General features: G+C 32.5%; 1 protein-coding gene across 1 annotated transcript; it reads left to right on the forward strand.

Annotated features, from left to right (window-relative positions):
* Positions 1-321: 321 nt before the first annotated feature.
* LOC132731014 (uncharacterized) lies at positions 322-9,886 on the forward strand. Its single transcript, XM_060717112.1, has 2 exons — positions 322-1,665; positions 9,046-9,886. The coding sequence occupies exon 2, from the start codon at positions 9,047-9,049 to the stop codon at positions 9,884-9,886; it is 840 nt and encodes a 279-aa protein (XP_060573095.1). The 5' UTR covers positions 322-1,665; position 9,046.
* The last annotated feature ends 7,870 nt before the right edge of the window (positions 9,887-17,756 follow it).

Here is a 17,756-nt window from a genome sequence, read left to right on the forward strand (position 1 = left end):
TGTCTTAATAACATTTTTTTTTATAAAATACATGGAACTTTATAACTAAATCTTATAATTTTGTTCAATTTGTCAAATTTTCATGAAGGGAAATAATCCAATTAAATTTTATAACAACAGGAAAAGGAAGTGAATTGTTTCCCTTTATATTCATTCAAAACCAAAAGAGAAAGTAAAACAAGTAAAATTTCCAACTAATAATCTTGTCAAACAGAAAGTCAATACAATTTTTTTTATTTATTTTCAAGACACAGTATCAAATACAACACTCAAAGTAAGTTTCAAATTGATCTTTATACATATTAATTTCACATTTCAATAAATACATTATTTAAGAAAGTATAATGGATGGTATATTACTTATTTAGTTTTTGTTCAGGTATCTTCCAGGTAAAGTTTCTGCTTCAAGTTACAATTTAATATAATGTTAATTTTCAAAAACATAAAACACTGAAAATTATGTTTGATTAAAATATCTCATTCTTCACTATGGTATCTGTCCAGAAACCACTTTTCCTGTCCTTGACCTTGACCCTAGATGATGCAAAAGCAATCCAAACTGGGGTCTCCACATAAGCTTGCTATACAAACTTAAATGACAATTGATATCTCATTCCAAACTAGTTTTTGTCCTGAAACCATGAAGTGGACCGACCGACAGGTGGACAGACGGACTGACAAACTCACGCCTATAAACCCCCAAAACTTCATTTGTGGGTGTATAATAAATAAATATTTATTCAATAACTCTTTAATCATTTCATTATCTGCCTTAAATATTAAATCCTTTTCTTTGTTCTATTGATGGAATTTTTAAAAGTCATAAGTGCCTGAAAAATCTATGCTAATTTAAATGCTCATTATACATGTATATAACTCATTGCTTCATCACAAGATTTGTATTGTTTTTTATTGATACACAATAAAGTTTATTCATACACAAAAAGGCCATGGATGCTTTTCTTTAGATATTTATATACACTTAGAACAACTAATACAAGACTTTAGTACAATGTGTGTATTGTGTTTAAAGTCAAACACTTGACAGGTTTTTGAATCATTTCTAGTGATACAGAATGAAGATTATTTAGACAGTAAAAATCCTTCAAAACAGAATTTATAAAGACAACATAAGTAAGTTTTAAAGGAATAATTATAGTAATACTGAAAATAAATCACCATATTCTTTACTGGTATATGACTATGGACATATAATTATTTTGTATACCAGCATCTATATAAGTTTTCTAATGAAATACCATGAACTGACATTTATCAACAACCACAAAAATAAACACTAGTTAATGCCCCATGTCTGAAAAACCTTATTTATATGACTATAATTATTTTTCTGATGAAAATATGTCATTTATCTCTAAGAGCATGATTTTACATGCAACATTCCTTTTAAATTATTTGTTGTCTTAATAAATACTTTATTGATTAAATACATGGAACTTCATGTTAAATTTTTAATAAGGGAAATAATCCAATTATATTTCACAACAACAGGAAGAGGAAGTGAGTTATTCCCCTTCTAACTAATTTCAGTAAAAACCAAAACAGGAAGTAAAAATTGTAAAATTTCCTCCTTTCTTGTCAAACAGAAAGTCAATACCATTTTTGGATTATTTTCAAGACTTAGTGTCAAATTCAACTATCAAAGTAAGTTTAAGATTTATTCTTATAAAGAAAATTTCATATTTATATTGAACAACTTTTTTAAGAAAGTACGACATGGAATATTTTATTAGATAAGTGTTCAATTCAATAAACTCTTTAGTCAATATTTTGCTTCAAGTTACAATTCAACGGCCTTTGAATATCAAAAACATAAAAAATGAAAATATATCAAACATATAACTATATTGACATATCATTTAGTCTTTAACAATTTTTATGTAACTGTAGAATGCAAAAAGCTGGCAGAGATATAAATCAATCAACTTTTAATTAAACATTATTTGTCCAAAAATTGAAGTAAGGTAAAACAATATGAATTACACTGTAAAAAACTGTAAAAAAATTAAAGGCCTATTCTACCCCAAAACAAGAGGGCCAAGATGGCCCTAGATCGCTCATTCTGATCTAAATGGGATATCTGTTACAATGATAAAACTGGTTTTCAAAACAATTATTACATATATGAAAAAATAACATATACCATAAAGTCTCAATAAAGTAAAGATTAAGTCTTTTACAGTTTTACTGCAGCATACTGAAGTATAGACATCTTATCAGCAAGAAAGTCATCAAAGCTGCATTCAGCTTTTTTCTGTTTGAAAACCAATAAACTGTGTTGTTTCAAACTAGGTATTTCAGTATTTTTATTGTGGAAAAGTGCATCACTTCTTGAAACAGCATCCCAAGAGCTATTTATAAAACATAATTGACTTTTTTGTTTAAAAAAGAAGACAAAGAAACAACTTGTCCTCTTTGGTATTTAAACAAGAGGGCCCTGATTTCGCTCATCTGTAAATAGGCCCCCAGGGCGGGGGCAAATTTAACCCAAGGTCTTTTATTTGAACAAACTTGGTAGACACCCATTAGAAAATGTTTCATGATAAATATCTAAGCTTTATAAATATCTAAGCTCTATCTCTTTGGGGTTTTTATAAGAAGATTGATTAAGTTTTTTTTACTATACACATATAGGGAAAAACAATGATCTCCCCTGAGTGGGGCCAATTTTGACCCAAGGGCTTTTATTTGAACAAACTCTCACTAGAAGATATTTCATACTTAGTATCTAAACTCTAGCTCTTTGGGTTTTTTAAAGGAAGATTTTTTTTAAGTTTTCACTGTACACATTTTAAGACAAGAGCGATCAGTGATCACATGTGTCGCCTCATGATGGCCAATTTCATGTTTGGACAAGTTTTGTGACAGACAAACAGACGGACAGTGCACAACAAGACTTGGTACTGACCATTCCTGTAAAGTTTGGATAAAATTGCACCAGTAGTTTATGATAAGTAGTCCGGACAAGAGGGCCATAACTCGGCCAAAAATCATTCAACCAGAAAACCCGTGCAATATGCGCAAGGACTTGAGCTACAGATCAATCCTGTAAAGTTTCATTGAAATTGCATTAGTGGTATAAGAGAAGTAGTCCGGACAAACTTTAAAAATAAAAAATATTAAAGGGCCATAACTCTTACAAAAATCATTGAACCGGAAAATGCTGACAATATGCACAACAAGACTTGGTACTGATCATTCCTGTAAAGTTTGGATGAAATTGCACCAGTAGTTTATGTGAAGTATTCTGGACAAGCTTTTGTGTATCTGGCAACACACAGAAAACAAGAGCCCGGTTTGAGCCGGGTGATGCTCCCCGAATAGGTTTTGGACACAGGAAAGTACACCTCTTGTAGTTTCAGAGTTATGTCCGTGGAAAAAGTTCAAAGTGCAATAATTCCAAAATAAGGCAAGGCAGAGTTACAATTCTTTGCAATGCACTTCTAATCAATGTGATCTATCAACCTACAAAGTTTCTTGATGATATCTCTTATGATTTCCGAGTTATGTCCTGGACAATTCAAAAAGTAAAAATAAACAAAGGGCAATAACTCCAGAATTAGGCAAGGTAGAGTTATGATTCTTGTGCACTGCACATCTACCCATTGAGATTTATCTACCTACAAAGTTTCATGTTGATATCTCTTATAGTTTTACAGCTATGTCCTGGACAAGATTTTTCTAAAAGGGGAGATTATTCAAAAATAAGGCTTAACAGAGTTATGGTTCTTTTGCACTGCACCTCTACTCAATGAGATCTATCTACCTACAATGTTTCATGTTGATATCTCTTATAGTTTTAGAGTTATGCCCCGGACAAGATTTTTCTATAAGGGGAGATAATTCAAAAACCGGGCAAAATAGAGTTATGGTTCTTTAACACTGCACTCCCCCTCGATGCCCTCTACCACTGTATGAAGTTTCAACAAATTATCTCCAAGGGTTCTCAAGTTATGTTCCGGACAAAGTTCAAAGTATTAAAATTAACAATGGGCAATAACTCCAAAATTAGGATGAAAAGAGTTATTGTTCTTATGCACTGCACATCTACCCATTGAGATCTATTCACCTACAAAGTTTCATGTTGATATCTCTTATAGTTTTAGAGTTATGCCCCGGACAAGATTTTTCTATAAGGGGAGATAATTCAAAAACCGGGCAAAATAGAGTTATGGTTCTTTGACACTGCACTCCCCCTCGATGCCCTCTACCACTGTATGAAGTTTCAACAAATTATCTCCAAGGGTTCTCAAGTTATGTTCCGGACAAAGTTCAAAGTATTAAAATTAACAAAGGGCAATAACTCCAAAATTAGGATGAAAAGAGTTATTGTTCTTATGCACTGCACATCTACCCATTGAGATCTATTCACCTACAAAGTTTCATGTTGATATCTCTTATAGTTTTAGAGTTATGCCCCGGACAAGATTTTTCTATAAGGGGAGATAATTCAAAAACCGGGCAAAATAGAGTTATGGTTCTTTGACACTGCACTCCCCCTCGATGCCCTCTACCACTGTATGAAGTTTCAACAAATTATCTCCAAGGGTTTTCAAGTTATGCTCCGGACAAGACAACGGACGGACAGACGGACGGACGGACAGACGGACAGACGGACAAGGCGCCGACTATATGCTCCCCCGAAATTTTTCGGGGAGCATAAAAACACCTTTTTATCAAAGGGCCATAACTCGGCCAAAAATCATTCAACCGGAAAACCCGTGCAATATGCGCAAGGACTTGAGCTACAGATCAATCCTATAAAGTGTCATTGAAATTGCATTAGTGGTATAAGAGAAGCAGTCCGGACAAACTTAAAAAATAAAAATTATTAAAGGGCCATAACTCTTACAAAAATCAAAAAAGGGCCCTTATTTGAACAAATTTGGTAAACTACCATTAGAAGATGTTTCCTGCTTTGTATCTTAGCTCTAGCTCTTTGGGTTTTTAAAAGAAGATTTTTTTTTTTACTATATACATAAAGGGAAACACAATGACCCCTGGGGCGGGGCCAATTTTTACCCCAGGGTCTTTTTTTTTAACAAACTTGGTAGACACCTACTAGATAATGTTACATGCTAAATATCTAAGCTCTAGCTATTTGAGTTTTTTAAAAGAAGATTTTTTTAATTTTTACTATATGCAAATAAGGATTAATAAATGACCCTTAAATAAAGTATAAAAATTAACAAGGGGCAATAACTCAAACAAGAGCTGTCACAGGAGACAGCGAAGCTCGACTAATAAAATACTGGACGCAGTAAGGAGGACAAAACTATGAAAGAAAAATCCATTATGCATAATTATGTATTAAGTTATAGAAAAAAAATAACATTTGTTAACATTAATTCCAAGATCAAGGGGAATAATTCTAGAAATAGTCATGCTAGAGTTATGGACCTTGTCACACAACATTTGTGTAATGATAAGAAATATATATTTGAAGTTTGAAGTAGATACCTTAAAAAGTAAAGAAGTTATTATATTTCTTAAAGAAAATCCTAAGTTCACAGACAGATAAATCTGTAAATATTGCTTCAAGAGTTATGAACATTGTCACATAAAATGTAATTGATGATAAGGAATAAGTATTTGAAGTTTGAGGTAGATACCTTTAAAAATAAAAAGTTATAATAAAAAATAACATTTTTCTAGTAAAATAATCTAAGTTTATGGAGAGATAATTCTTGCAATATTGGTGCTAGAGTTATGAACCTTGTCACATAAGATGTGGATGATGATAACGTAAATATATTTGAAGTATGAAGTTGATCCCTTTAGAAATAAATAAGTAACAGTAAAAAATAATATTTTTTATAGAAAATTCTAAGTTCAAAGGGAGATAAATCTAAAAATATTGGTGCTAGAGTTATGAACCTTGTCACATAAGATGGGGATGTTGATAACGTAAATATATTTGAAGTATGAGGTTGATCCCTTAAGAAATAAAGAAGAAACAGTAAGAAATAGTACTTTTTGAGAAAAATTCTAAGTTCAAGGGGAGATAAATCAGAAAATATTGGTGCTAGAGTTATGAACCTTGTAACATAAGATGGGGATGATGATAAGGTACATATATTTGAAGTATGAGGTTGATCCCTTAAGAAATAAAGAAGTAACAGTCAAAAATAGTATTTTTTAAGGAAAATTCTAAGTTCAAGGGGAGATAAATCTGAAAATATTGGTGCTAGAGTTATGAACCTTGTCACATAAGATGTGGTTGATGATAAGGAACATATATTTGAAGTTTGAAGTTGATACCTTAAGAAATGACAAAGTTATAGTGAAAAATATTTTACTGCACCAAAACTTTAATCTAAGATCTGGACGCGGACGCCGACGCCGGGGCGAGTAGGACAGCTCTCCATATACTTCGTATAGTAGAGCTAAAAATAAGAAGTGCAGAGCACCGGTTCTTAATGAGATCTATCATTCTAAGAAGTTTCAAGTCCATAGCTTTTATATATTAGGAGAAATGGCCCCGGACAAAAATAAAGTATGAAAATTACCAAAGGGCAATAACTCAAAAATTAAGAAATGCAGAGTACTGGTTCTTGTGCACTGCACTTTGGGTCATTATAAGAAGCATGCATACCAAGTTTAAAGTCAATACGACTTATAATGACCGATTTATGCTCTGGACAAGCTTAAGAGGACACCGACAACAATGCCGCAGACAAAAGTAACCCCTATATGTTGCCTTTTTCAAGGCAACACAATAAAACTCAGTTAATTAGTTAAATTTATTACTGTTCGGGAAACAGAGAAAATCATGACTTATATTTAAGACAAAATATGTCTTAAAATATTGAGTCATTATGTTTATTTTATACGGTTATATATTGAATACAAGTGCCTGAAAAATATATGGCAAAAAAGGCTTAAAGTTAAATGCTCAATGTGCATGTTTATACCCAAAAGGTTTAAGTGTTTTTCTTCAGATATTTATATACACTTTAGAAAAACATACAAGTACACTGACTATAGGTTTGTATATGTCTTGTGTCTAAAATGAAATGATTTATTCAAACTCTTGTCAGGTTTTTGTATCATTTCTAGTGATACAGAATAAAGTTTATATAATATTATACAGTAAAAATCCTTCAAAACAGAATTTATTAAGACATGTTTTTAAAGAATATTGCATGTAAATTAATGTACAATTAAAATAAATCACCATATTCTTAAAAGATATATGACACATTTTATCAAAAGAGATATAGCCATATAATTATTTTATATACTGTGACAGTTTTTAAGTTTATAAATTATGGAGAGTAATTTTACTTTGGATTAAAAACAGAGTCTTCATTTTATCAGTAATGAATACAAGTGCTACTAATTTGTTGTAGATGTTAATTGCATTTTCAGGTTACCATAAATCATTCTGATAAGCACAATACCTGAGCTGGTCAGGTCAATTATCTAATACATGTTAATCTGTTATACCAATTTACAGTTCCAGGTAACCTGATCTTTTCAGGTACTCTAAATGAATATATGACATTTTCAGGTCATACCCACTTTCTGTCGGGTTACTTATGCAATATCATTTAACATAATTTAACATTAGTCAATTTCAGTATACTAATCATTTCTTCAGGTATACCTGAACTTTTCGGGTTATGTTTTAGTATAAATAGTAGGTTTATTCTCAGACAGGGAAAAATGGGAATAGAATTTGGGGGATAGATTTGGATATTAGATTGAGTTTTGGATTAGATAGATTTTGATTGAGAGATGGGGATAGATTTTTGAGATAGATGGAGATTAGGGAGAAATATAGAAATGTGGAAAAGAAAATATTTGAGATTCATCAGAAGTATTGTTTTAATGTAAATATTTGAATAATGTAATAACTTTTAATATGTTTGTGTGTTTGCGAATAAATGAATAAATGAAAAATAAATAAGTAGAAGTAGAAACTGTATTCATATGTGTTTATTTTGGGCCTGCTGAATGTTACTTTCATGCAGGACTTTGTTAGCCAGACTTACCTCTCCAATGCTACCTAAGGAGAAGAGACTAAGTTCGGTTACAATACCTATATAATTTTTCACTTAAAATAAGCAAAAACAAATTTAAACAAGGGAAATAATCAAATTATATTCTATAACAACAGGAAGAGGAAGTGAGTTATTTCCCTTCCAAAAGAGGAATTTCCAACTTTGTCAAACAGAAAGTCAAACATTTTTTTTTTTTCAATAATTTTAAAGACATCCTGATCATATGCTGTCAAATACAACTTTAAAAGTAAGTTTAAATTTATCTTTAAACACATAATTTACATTTTAATAAATACATTATTTAAGAAAATATTTGATTGCAATATTAATATTATATTATCAATTTAGATTGTGTTTGATTCAAGAGTCTTCAAAGTCAACTTACAATTTAATATAATGTTAATTTTTAAAAACATAAAAAACACTGAAAATTGATCAAAATTTTAAAAATTAATATTGATGTATCAAAACCTTAAATAATTATCATAAATGTAACTCTCAGGAATGCAAATAAGCTTACAATATTGTAAGGGACATAATTACATTTTACTATTAACAAAGCATTAAAAGTGAGTTATATATCTTTTATAATTGTTTTTTCTTTTCTTTTTGGAAAAAAATAACGTTTTTTTATGAATTTATAGTAGTAAAGTTTTAAGTCAAAAAAACATAGTGGAAGAAAATCCACCATTACAGAAACCTTTCGCAAAAATTTGCATCAATAAAATTTAAAAAATAAATATTCAAATATTTAAGTTTGGAGAATATCAAAAAAAAAAAAAATACATGTAGATAAAAGGAACAAATCTTTACAATACCATTTTATTATTATTATTATTATTATTATTATTATTATTATTCTATTATTATTATTATTATAATTGATATCTACCTAAAAATTTCACAATATCAATACTTATTTTTCCACATAGGGCAGATAACAAACAAGTAGAAGTATGTGAAAAAATAGATTTAATGAGTGACTACAACAATTTTTCCTTTTACTAATATATTACAGAATGTTTCAAGAACATGACCACAGAGAAAACCTATCATTGGCTTTATCAGAGGTTTTAGATGACATTGGTGTCAATGAAAGAATGGTGATGAGAAGGAGAAGACATTTCATGCTGGAGGAGACTATGAGGAATATCCCACATAGGTTAACTGATACAAACGTATCTGTATATTATCTAGGGAGTCGGAGTGAAGGTACAACTACTAGAGGACTTGATTCAGACATTGATGTACTATTCTGTTCTCATGAATTCAATATAATACAAAACTGGTCAGAGTGGAAACATGGCAAGTTAAACTATCTCATGCTACAGGATGAGAACACTACCCTTGGTTATTGTTTCTTACAACTGCTCCGACCTGATATACCTCTCCCTGTTACAGTAATTCCTATTGAACACTATATAAGAGACAGAAGTGGAAGGGTATTGTATAAAAACACAATATTTAATGGTGCCATTCCGGATGCTGTAAGTCATGGACCATCAAATGCTAGACAAGGACAGCATGGATTCTGTGATACAGACACTGTGCCAGCTTTTTCATGTAACTCCTGGCCTCAATCAGCATCTGGTTGGTTAGAGAGACAAGATATACGTAGATGGCCAACACAAGACATGAGAAGATATGCTGCCAGTACTGGGTGTTTTGTTGTCCCAACTGGAAGTAAGGTCAGTCAATATCCTGAACTTGAATGGAGAATATCTACATCACTGGCAGAAAAACATCTTATGTTAAATCTAAATATAACACAAATAAGGTGCTATGTATTATTGAAAATGATTCTTAAATCCTTCCTTAATCCTCAAGGGGAAATCAACATATCAAGCTTCATGATGTAAACAGTTTCTATTACACTGTATAGAAAACACAGAGTCAAGTATATTTTATTGGGAAAGAGAACAATTTATTTATATGCTTAACATACTGCTTATTAGAATTACAGTTAGCTGTGTACAGAATGACCATTGTTCACATTTCATTATCCAAGAAAACAATTTGATGGGCAGGGCAATTTACAGGCTGAAAAAAAAACATGAACTTTCGAAAAATATAAGTGATTTTTTACAGAATGACAGTAAAATAATGTTACTTAGAAATTGATATTGATGATCTGGGCATATAGATTGCAAGTTAAACTGAACATAGTGCACACGGAGCATTTATTATTGATTCTTCTCTTGCGATACATGAATTTCATATGACCTCAGAATATTTAAACACAGCACACCTTACAAGCCTATCTCATGTGCACATTTTAAGACATTTACACACAAAAAACATTAGAACAATGAAGCATTGTATAGGTAAACTAATTACTATCAATGTTAATGGTAATAGATTAGAAAAGACTGCATTCAAGTTTCTAGCACCTTTTGGTTTTACCACATATGGATCTATCCTAGCATCATTCAGTATTGGTGAAAATAATCAAGTGTCACCACAAGCTTTGGTTTGGTTATCAGCTGGTTTGAACTCAGATATCTCATCTAGCAGACTTAAATTGGCTTCTGTGTTCTACTGTACAGGAGATATGGAGAGAGCTGAACTAATTCTGAGACACATTGAACAACAATACTACTCTTACCCTGTTGTACCTATTTGTGGCTGCTGGAAGAAACCTCTACCAGCAGTAACAGCAGAATACAAGAGGATATGTGGTGAACAAAGTGAGGACTGTATCAAACATATTACAGCATTTTGTGTCAGATTTATACAGAAAGAGATCAACTGTGTGCCTCATGAACTACAATATGAAATGTTCAGATCTACACAAGCTGACATGATACACAGTGATAAGAAAAGCAGACTGTTGGAATGGACTGGGCCCTGTAGTGAATTCTCTTACCTTTTTTTCCTATACTTCCTACAATACAAGATCTACCCGTCATCTACAAGACATCAAGATCAACAACAAGCACTTAGTAAACTTTTAAGGACGATAGTAACTGATTGAAAACCTTGGACATAGAGAAAACAGCTCTAAACATCTTAGGACAATGTAGTGGAACAAGAAAACAGACACCCAAGAGCATTAAATTATCTACTGCTTTCTCTTCAACAAAGGGGCAAGAACAATGTAGCAATCAGTACATATATGTAAACTCCTTTCTGGCTTATTGGCAGCACATAATAAGGGGTCAAAATACAGTGACAGTATTACAACTGAAAGTTTTCAATGATTATAATACTGATTGTTGTGTATCAAACTGACTCAGATGTTAATATATATATACATATGCCCTTTCATCATTCTTTCTGTTAAAATTTTAGTCTCAAATAAAAGTAATCAGAGTGAAATAGCAACTAATATGAATTGTGATATCATTTATTTTGTATATATAATCTTATACTGTTATAAAATATGAAATAAAAAACTAGAACTCCATGAGGTTTGCTCTGTGTCACCTTGTAAAACACTCACTTCACTACTGTAGAGCTGTCACTTAAATTAGACATTTTCTTCTTAAATATGTGTTATTTATAAACACGGTTCTTACAATGTACATGTACCTTTAAACTTAAGTGGCAGTTGAAAACAGATTGTAACAATACTTCACGGTGTCAAGGGTATACGCATCATTTTTCCGCGTACCGTCGCATAATTTATCATTCCTGCGCGCAGCACCGTATCATTATAGAAAAAAACAAACACACTTTAAACACAACATGCATGAATGGCAAAACGACCTGATAGTCACACTTTTAAAGTAAGTGTATTCATAAAAGTGTATCTACGGAATATATTATGATCATTTGAAGCTATTTCTTTACCTATTTTTTATTAAAGGGAATTTTTTACGATTTCTTTTGTTTAATGAAAACAGCTAGAGCTGGATGGCTTTTGGGAAAAATGAGCATTTGTGGAAAAAACTTTTAAAAGGGAGAAAATAATTGTTGTCAATCAAAATATTAATATGAATATTAACTGTAAGCATAAAAGATATGTATTACAAAAAAATATTGCCACCACATTTAAGCCGTTTAATTTCTTTAAAAAAGTCATAAAAGCGTGGACAAATTGACCAAGGTTCTTGGTACACGTTATAATGGGTCTGCACCGAAATTGTTGGCACCGTATACATTTGACGGCTAGACTTGCCCGCACCATGATTATTACCTAATGGTGAATAAATCTATTTGATATTTTATTTTATTGTTGCCCCATCTGGTCAAAGCATGTGGAAATGTATATTTAATTATATTTACCAAACCGGAGGAAAAAAAAAGCATAATACTAGTTAGTTCTAGAAGCAAACCCTGGTTTCTTTGGGTGTCTTGGCCCGTAACACCCATGGCGGGACCACCGGTCACCCTTCGAAAGAATCTGATTCTTTTTTTTATTAAAGAATCGGTTCTATTAGGACAGCTCTTTATTGTACATGTTAAAGAGTGAAAAATGTTATGTATATTCTAAACACAAAAATATACATATATCAATTGTTACCCTTTTTACATACTCTTGGAGATTAGTCTCCTTACGGGAGAGTTTCTCAAAAAGAAAAATCAAGCCTTCCCTACTTCAATCCTGTGAAAATTTTAATATTTGCCAATTATCATGTTTAAATGAAATGTTTTTATGAATTTAGAATTTATTGTTATAATTATAAAAAAATCTGAGTAGAAATTACATTTGGAAGAGTAAGGAAATCAAACCGAGACTTATTAGACTGAAAAACGTCGGACTTGGCATTTCTGGCATCGTTTGTCAAGGAGCCATGTTTCCCTTGAGCAAGAATCTTAAAATTGTTGTGGTTTTAAATTTTTTCCTCTAAGTTTTATAATAGTCTTTCCCATAACTGGAACTACAAGCGAGAAATTTAAAGGCATGCAAGACCACAAGTATTTAATGGCAATACAGTAACAAGTTTTCCTTTAAAAGTGTCTTTTTACGACATAAAAAAGACAATTTTTTGGAAGAAAATACGAGTAATTGTACCCACTTTATTGAACGGTTAAAAACCGATAGATTAAAAACACATTTTAATCATAAATAGATCTATTGTATTTTCACGTTGAAACTATAAAACTAAGAAAATATTTGCACAAGGCTTCATTATATCTATGGCTTTGGGCAGGGGAAAGGTGTAGGTAAATTGTATTCGCGGAAAACTTTTTGTGCACTTAGTCAATCGGACATAATTCACTTTCATTCAATGTTTTTAAACAATGTTAAAAATGGCTGTCATCAATTAAACAGAATGTCAAATTTTTACAAAATCGATTATGTCAGTCATCATTGAAATCGTCCTCTAACTTGAAATGCGTCAATGCTATATGGATTACGTTTTTGGCCCCAAATTTAGTAAGTTTCCTTATTCCACATGCTTACCCTTTAACGCAATGCTTTCAGCGTTTAGGGCAGTTGATTTTTTTTGTATGTGGGCGAGGGGTACAAAGTAAAAAATGTCAATAAATTCAACTTTCTCAAATTCAATGTTGAATGGGAAGCGAAAAGTATTTTGTGAGAATGTAAAATCTTGGCGACCTTATCTAAAAAAAAAATACAAGAAAGGCGGGGACAAAATTTAAGAAAAAAACGAACATGGTCAAAGCATTCGTATAATTTATTGCCAAAAAGGACACCAATATATTCCCAACTGCAACAAATCCACGTGGAAAGTTTCTTTGTTGTTTTTTCATTTTAAGCCTTTTTTCCAACAGTATTTCAGTCATATAGGGCAGGGTTAGTTTCCTAAACCTCGTTCTGTCTTTTTCCTGGAGAATAACCTCAGTACTTGGAACTACCTTTCCTCCGCACCTAAACTACCAAAAAACCATCTCCTTTGGGGAATCGAAAACCCCCGACAGAGAGGGTAACGGATTTAGAATTTCATCGACTCCTAACTCCCTCGAAACCCGGCCCGGCAGCGGGTTACAGGGAAAGAACGCATATTTAAAAATGTCTCTTACCATTGTGGCTGATTTTTAACTCCTTGTCGTGTGCTGGCGCAAGTGAAAACAGAGCGTTTCGGAATTTTCGTCTTGTCCTGTCGCTATCGAGTACGCCCAAACGGCGCGTTGTCGGGGCGTGTTGTCGCGATTTATATTGTCGCTCATTCAAATCAGGATTTCAAACGGCCATTTGTCTTATGGTCCTGTTTTCCCAGCGAGGCACGGGCCAAACTGTTTTGTTTGTGCGGCACATGTCGGGCCCTTCGCTGGCTTATTTAAGCCAATTCTTCCATTTGAACCGAGCGGAACGAATGTGAACATCGCAACAATACATCGCACCGGACAAAGCGCCCCATGTAGTGCGTGCCCCCGGGCTTGGGACAGGACGCGACAACAGGCAAAAGCGTACAACGCAAACCGTTTGCTGCTTTTGTCTTATTGTTTCTAGCGGGACAGACGAAAAGGGGATAACGATAATAAGGTTGCGTTTGTCACGCTAACGACCCGCTGCCAATGTAAACCAATTCAAGCCCCATACAATAGTTTTCTTTAAAAATTCAGTAACTGCGATTGTAAAGTTAATGCCCAGTCAATAAGTAAAAGTAACCTAAAATTCAAATGTAAAAAAAAGAAATACTAATTTTTTAGAAATATGGAGCTTATTGCCCTTGTGGTTGGTATAAAAATTTGAGAGTAAAATTTTAGTTACTGATATTTGCAAAATTTTTATGCAATTCCCTTTGTCCCCAAAGAAAAAGTTAATTTCACAACAGAATAAAATGTAACTGCTACGAAAGCAATAGACTGTTTAACAGAGAAATTATCTTTAAAAAAACTATGGGAAGATCCAGCTTGCTTCCAGGCCCAGGGTTATCCCACGCGGGCCGCTTCCCCTAAACCGCGGTAACCAAAATCTACCTCTTCTTGTATTTAAAATAACAATTACCCCCACCCCCCCCAAAAAAAAAAGAAAAAAAAAGTTAAACCACATTTTAAAAAGTACATTGTAGGCCAGTATTATCCGCGCCAAAAAAGAAGCAGGGTTCCATGTTCTGCTGATACAAAGCGTAATGTTTATTCAAAGGTTTTCTTGATTTTACAACTTTATTTTACATTTTTGTATTAAAATTTTGGTATTAATTCAGCCTCGGGCCACTGCTTTTTGTGATCATTTGACATATGATTACTTTTTTCCACAAGCTTTACTTTCGGAAAAAGGATGAAAAATGTTCACATCAAGAACAAAATGTTTCCACATGTTATAAAAAATGTTTTCATTTAAGTTTCAGGTCTATTATAGACATTTATTGTTGCAAAATGTTTGTACACATAGAATGAATCATTTAAAATTCCTGGTGTATGCAATCCTCTAAATAAAATCAATTTTAGGGTAAAGATAATGTTCGCATTTTTGGAATTTACCTCTTTGCAACTTTTTTAGAAGATTACGTACATTGAATGATTACGGGTTGCGCGGCAGGATATTAAAATTATCGCAGGAAACGCCGGAAAAATAGATGCGTAATATCCCTTGGACACCGTTGATATTACATCAGGATGTTATAAGATGTTTACCCCAATTATCAAAAAATTAAAAATACCAGGAAAGGTTTTTTCACTGACAGATCAAATTTGGAGGAACTCTGTGATGGATTCTTAAAGGGCCGCCACTGGAGGTAATAAAAGCCTAAAATTATAACATTTAGAATTTCTTCATCAATGAGCCTGAGGGGCACCCTTTAAAACAGGGAAATTATGAAACTTATGCAAACCAAATTGTTTAAGAAATATAACTTTTTGAAATAAATTAAAAAATCATATTTTTTATGCCTTTCTTAGCCTTGATTTTGCGTGAAAATTCGTTTTTAAAACACTTATTTCCTTAAGGGTTCATATTTTACAATTTAAATAACATTACTTCTAGAAAAAAAGCTGCGCCCAATGAATATTTGAAAATTTGAACACAGGTTTACGAGGTTCTTTAATCTACATTCAAATGGTACATTTTCTCGAAAAAAAATATTTTCAGTCCCGTCATTCCAAAAAACCCTTCAGTGGAGTCCCTTTAAGCACTGCACTTCAAGGCAAAGGAACAAAAAGTTTACATACCAAATTTTGGAGTCAATCAATCTTAAAGTGGACCCAAGTTATGCTCTGGAAATAAAGCCTATTTACTAAGAGAAAATAAACAAAGCGGGCAATTTAACTCAAAAAATTCATTCATACAGAACATACCGGGCTCTTTAATTTCATTGCACCCTTGTTCTTTATGAGAGATCTATCATCCTAAGAAGTTTTCCCAAGTCAAAGGCTTTTATCGTTTAGGTGAAATGGTGGACAATAAAAAAAGTCAGAAAAATTAAACAAAGGGCAATAACTCTAAAATCATGGATCTATAGCTAACCCGCTTTTTATGCACTGGCCACTTAATTATCAATGAACATTCTATCATCCTACGAAGTTTTCATGTCCATAGCTTTTATAGAAGTTTAGCGAGAATTGACCCAGATAAAAATGGGAAATATGAAAAAATTAAACAAAAGGCAATAACTCAAAAAATAATAAGATGCCAGAGTACCGGTTCTTAAAGCACTGAATTTCCTCTTAATGAAGATTCTATCAACCTTATTAACTTTCAAGTCCATAGTTTATAGTTTAAGGAAGAAATGGCACGAACAAAAAATAAAGTATGAAAATTAACAAAAGCAATTACTTCAAAAAATAAAGAGTTTGAAAAAAGTCATTCTCGGCGGGGACCCGCCTGGTTGCTGGGCAGCGCACCCCCGGGCAATGTTTTTTCTTGATCATACGAAATTGTTTTTCATACAAAAATAGTCAATTTTTTAAAAGGCACCCCCGGCAAGATTACGCCCGGGTCCTGTCCGGCACCCCCAAATAGACAAAAAGTTGCGAAATGAGTTAGCGCACAGGCACCAGGCGGTCATTGTTTCTCGTTTACAGCGATAGCACTGGCATGAAGTTTGTTGTAAAATTGCTGACCTTTTTTTTGTAGTTGCCTAAAAATGAATCTGTGAATTTTTCCTTTTAGATTAACATGAACTTTATTGTCAAACAAAGAACATCTATGTGGATATTTCATCAGGATTAGGCAAACTACAATTGTTGCATTTTTGCTTGGTCTCCATCTTGTCTCTATCAACTGCCTTTCTATCTCTATCCCAACTGCCTTCTTTGCTAGCATATTGACCACAGACTGGATTTTTTAAAAAGTAATCATAAAATGCCAAAGCCTTTGACCGCCTGACGCGCCCAAAAGTGACTACCGTGTGATTATATAAAAATAGTGTGGACATCACTGGACATTTTGGACTTGTGGGCTGCCAAGTCTTGGGATAATTCTATAACATCAATTTTTGGCAAAAAAATTGACCTGGCGACAATTCCCCAATTCGTATATTGATTGTTGGTAAGGTGTCCCTGGGACAATTCTCAACCATTTTAGATTGTTTAAGGCTTATATTTCTCTCATGAAATCAAATTTAAAAAAGATATTAAATTTATATACTTTCAGTGAATGCTTATTAATTTTAAATTGGGTTCGAGTAAAAGAAAACAGTACAATCAAAACTTTGGAACAAAGTATGAAATTTATTTTTATATCCACTAGAAAAACTGGATCTTATGCCATGCCTTAGTGAATTTTTCCATGATTTAATAGAAGTCAAGAAAGGTCTGATCATAATGACGAGTGATACCTTTTATTTCTATTTTAAAATATTGTGGGAAGCATTTATATCAATTTGGAGGGAAAAAAAAAATCTTATAATATCCTGTTCTTATTTGTACAATCTACCA

The sequence above is a fragment of the Ruditapes philippinarum genome, unplaced genomic scaffold (assembly GCF_026571515.1).
Source record: "Ruditapes philippinarum isolate M1 unplaced genomic scaffold, ASM2657151v2 ctg14295_1_1_1_1, whole genome shotgun sequence".
Taxonomy (NCBI): Eukaryota; Metazoa; Mollusca; class Bivalvia; order Venerida; family Veneridae; genus Ruditapes; species Ruditapes philippinarum.

Excerpts from the sequence above, each read along its gene's own strand:
- LOC132731014 (XM_060717112.1), top strand. The coding sequence starts at position 9,047 with ATGTTTCAAGAACATGACCACAGAGAAAACCTATCATTGGCTTTATCA.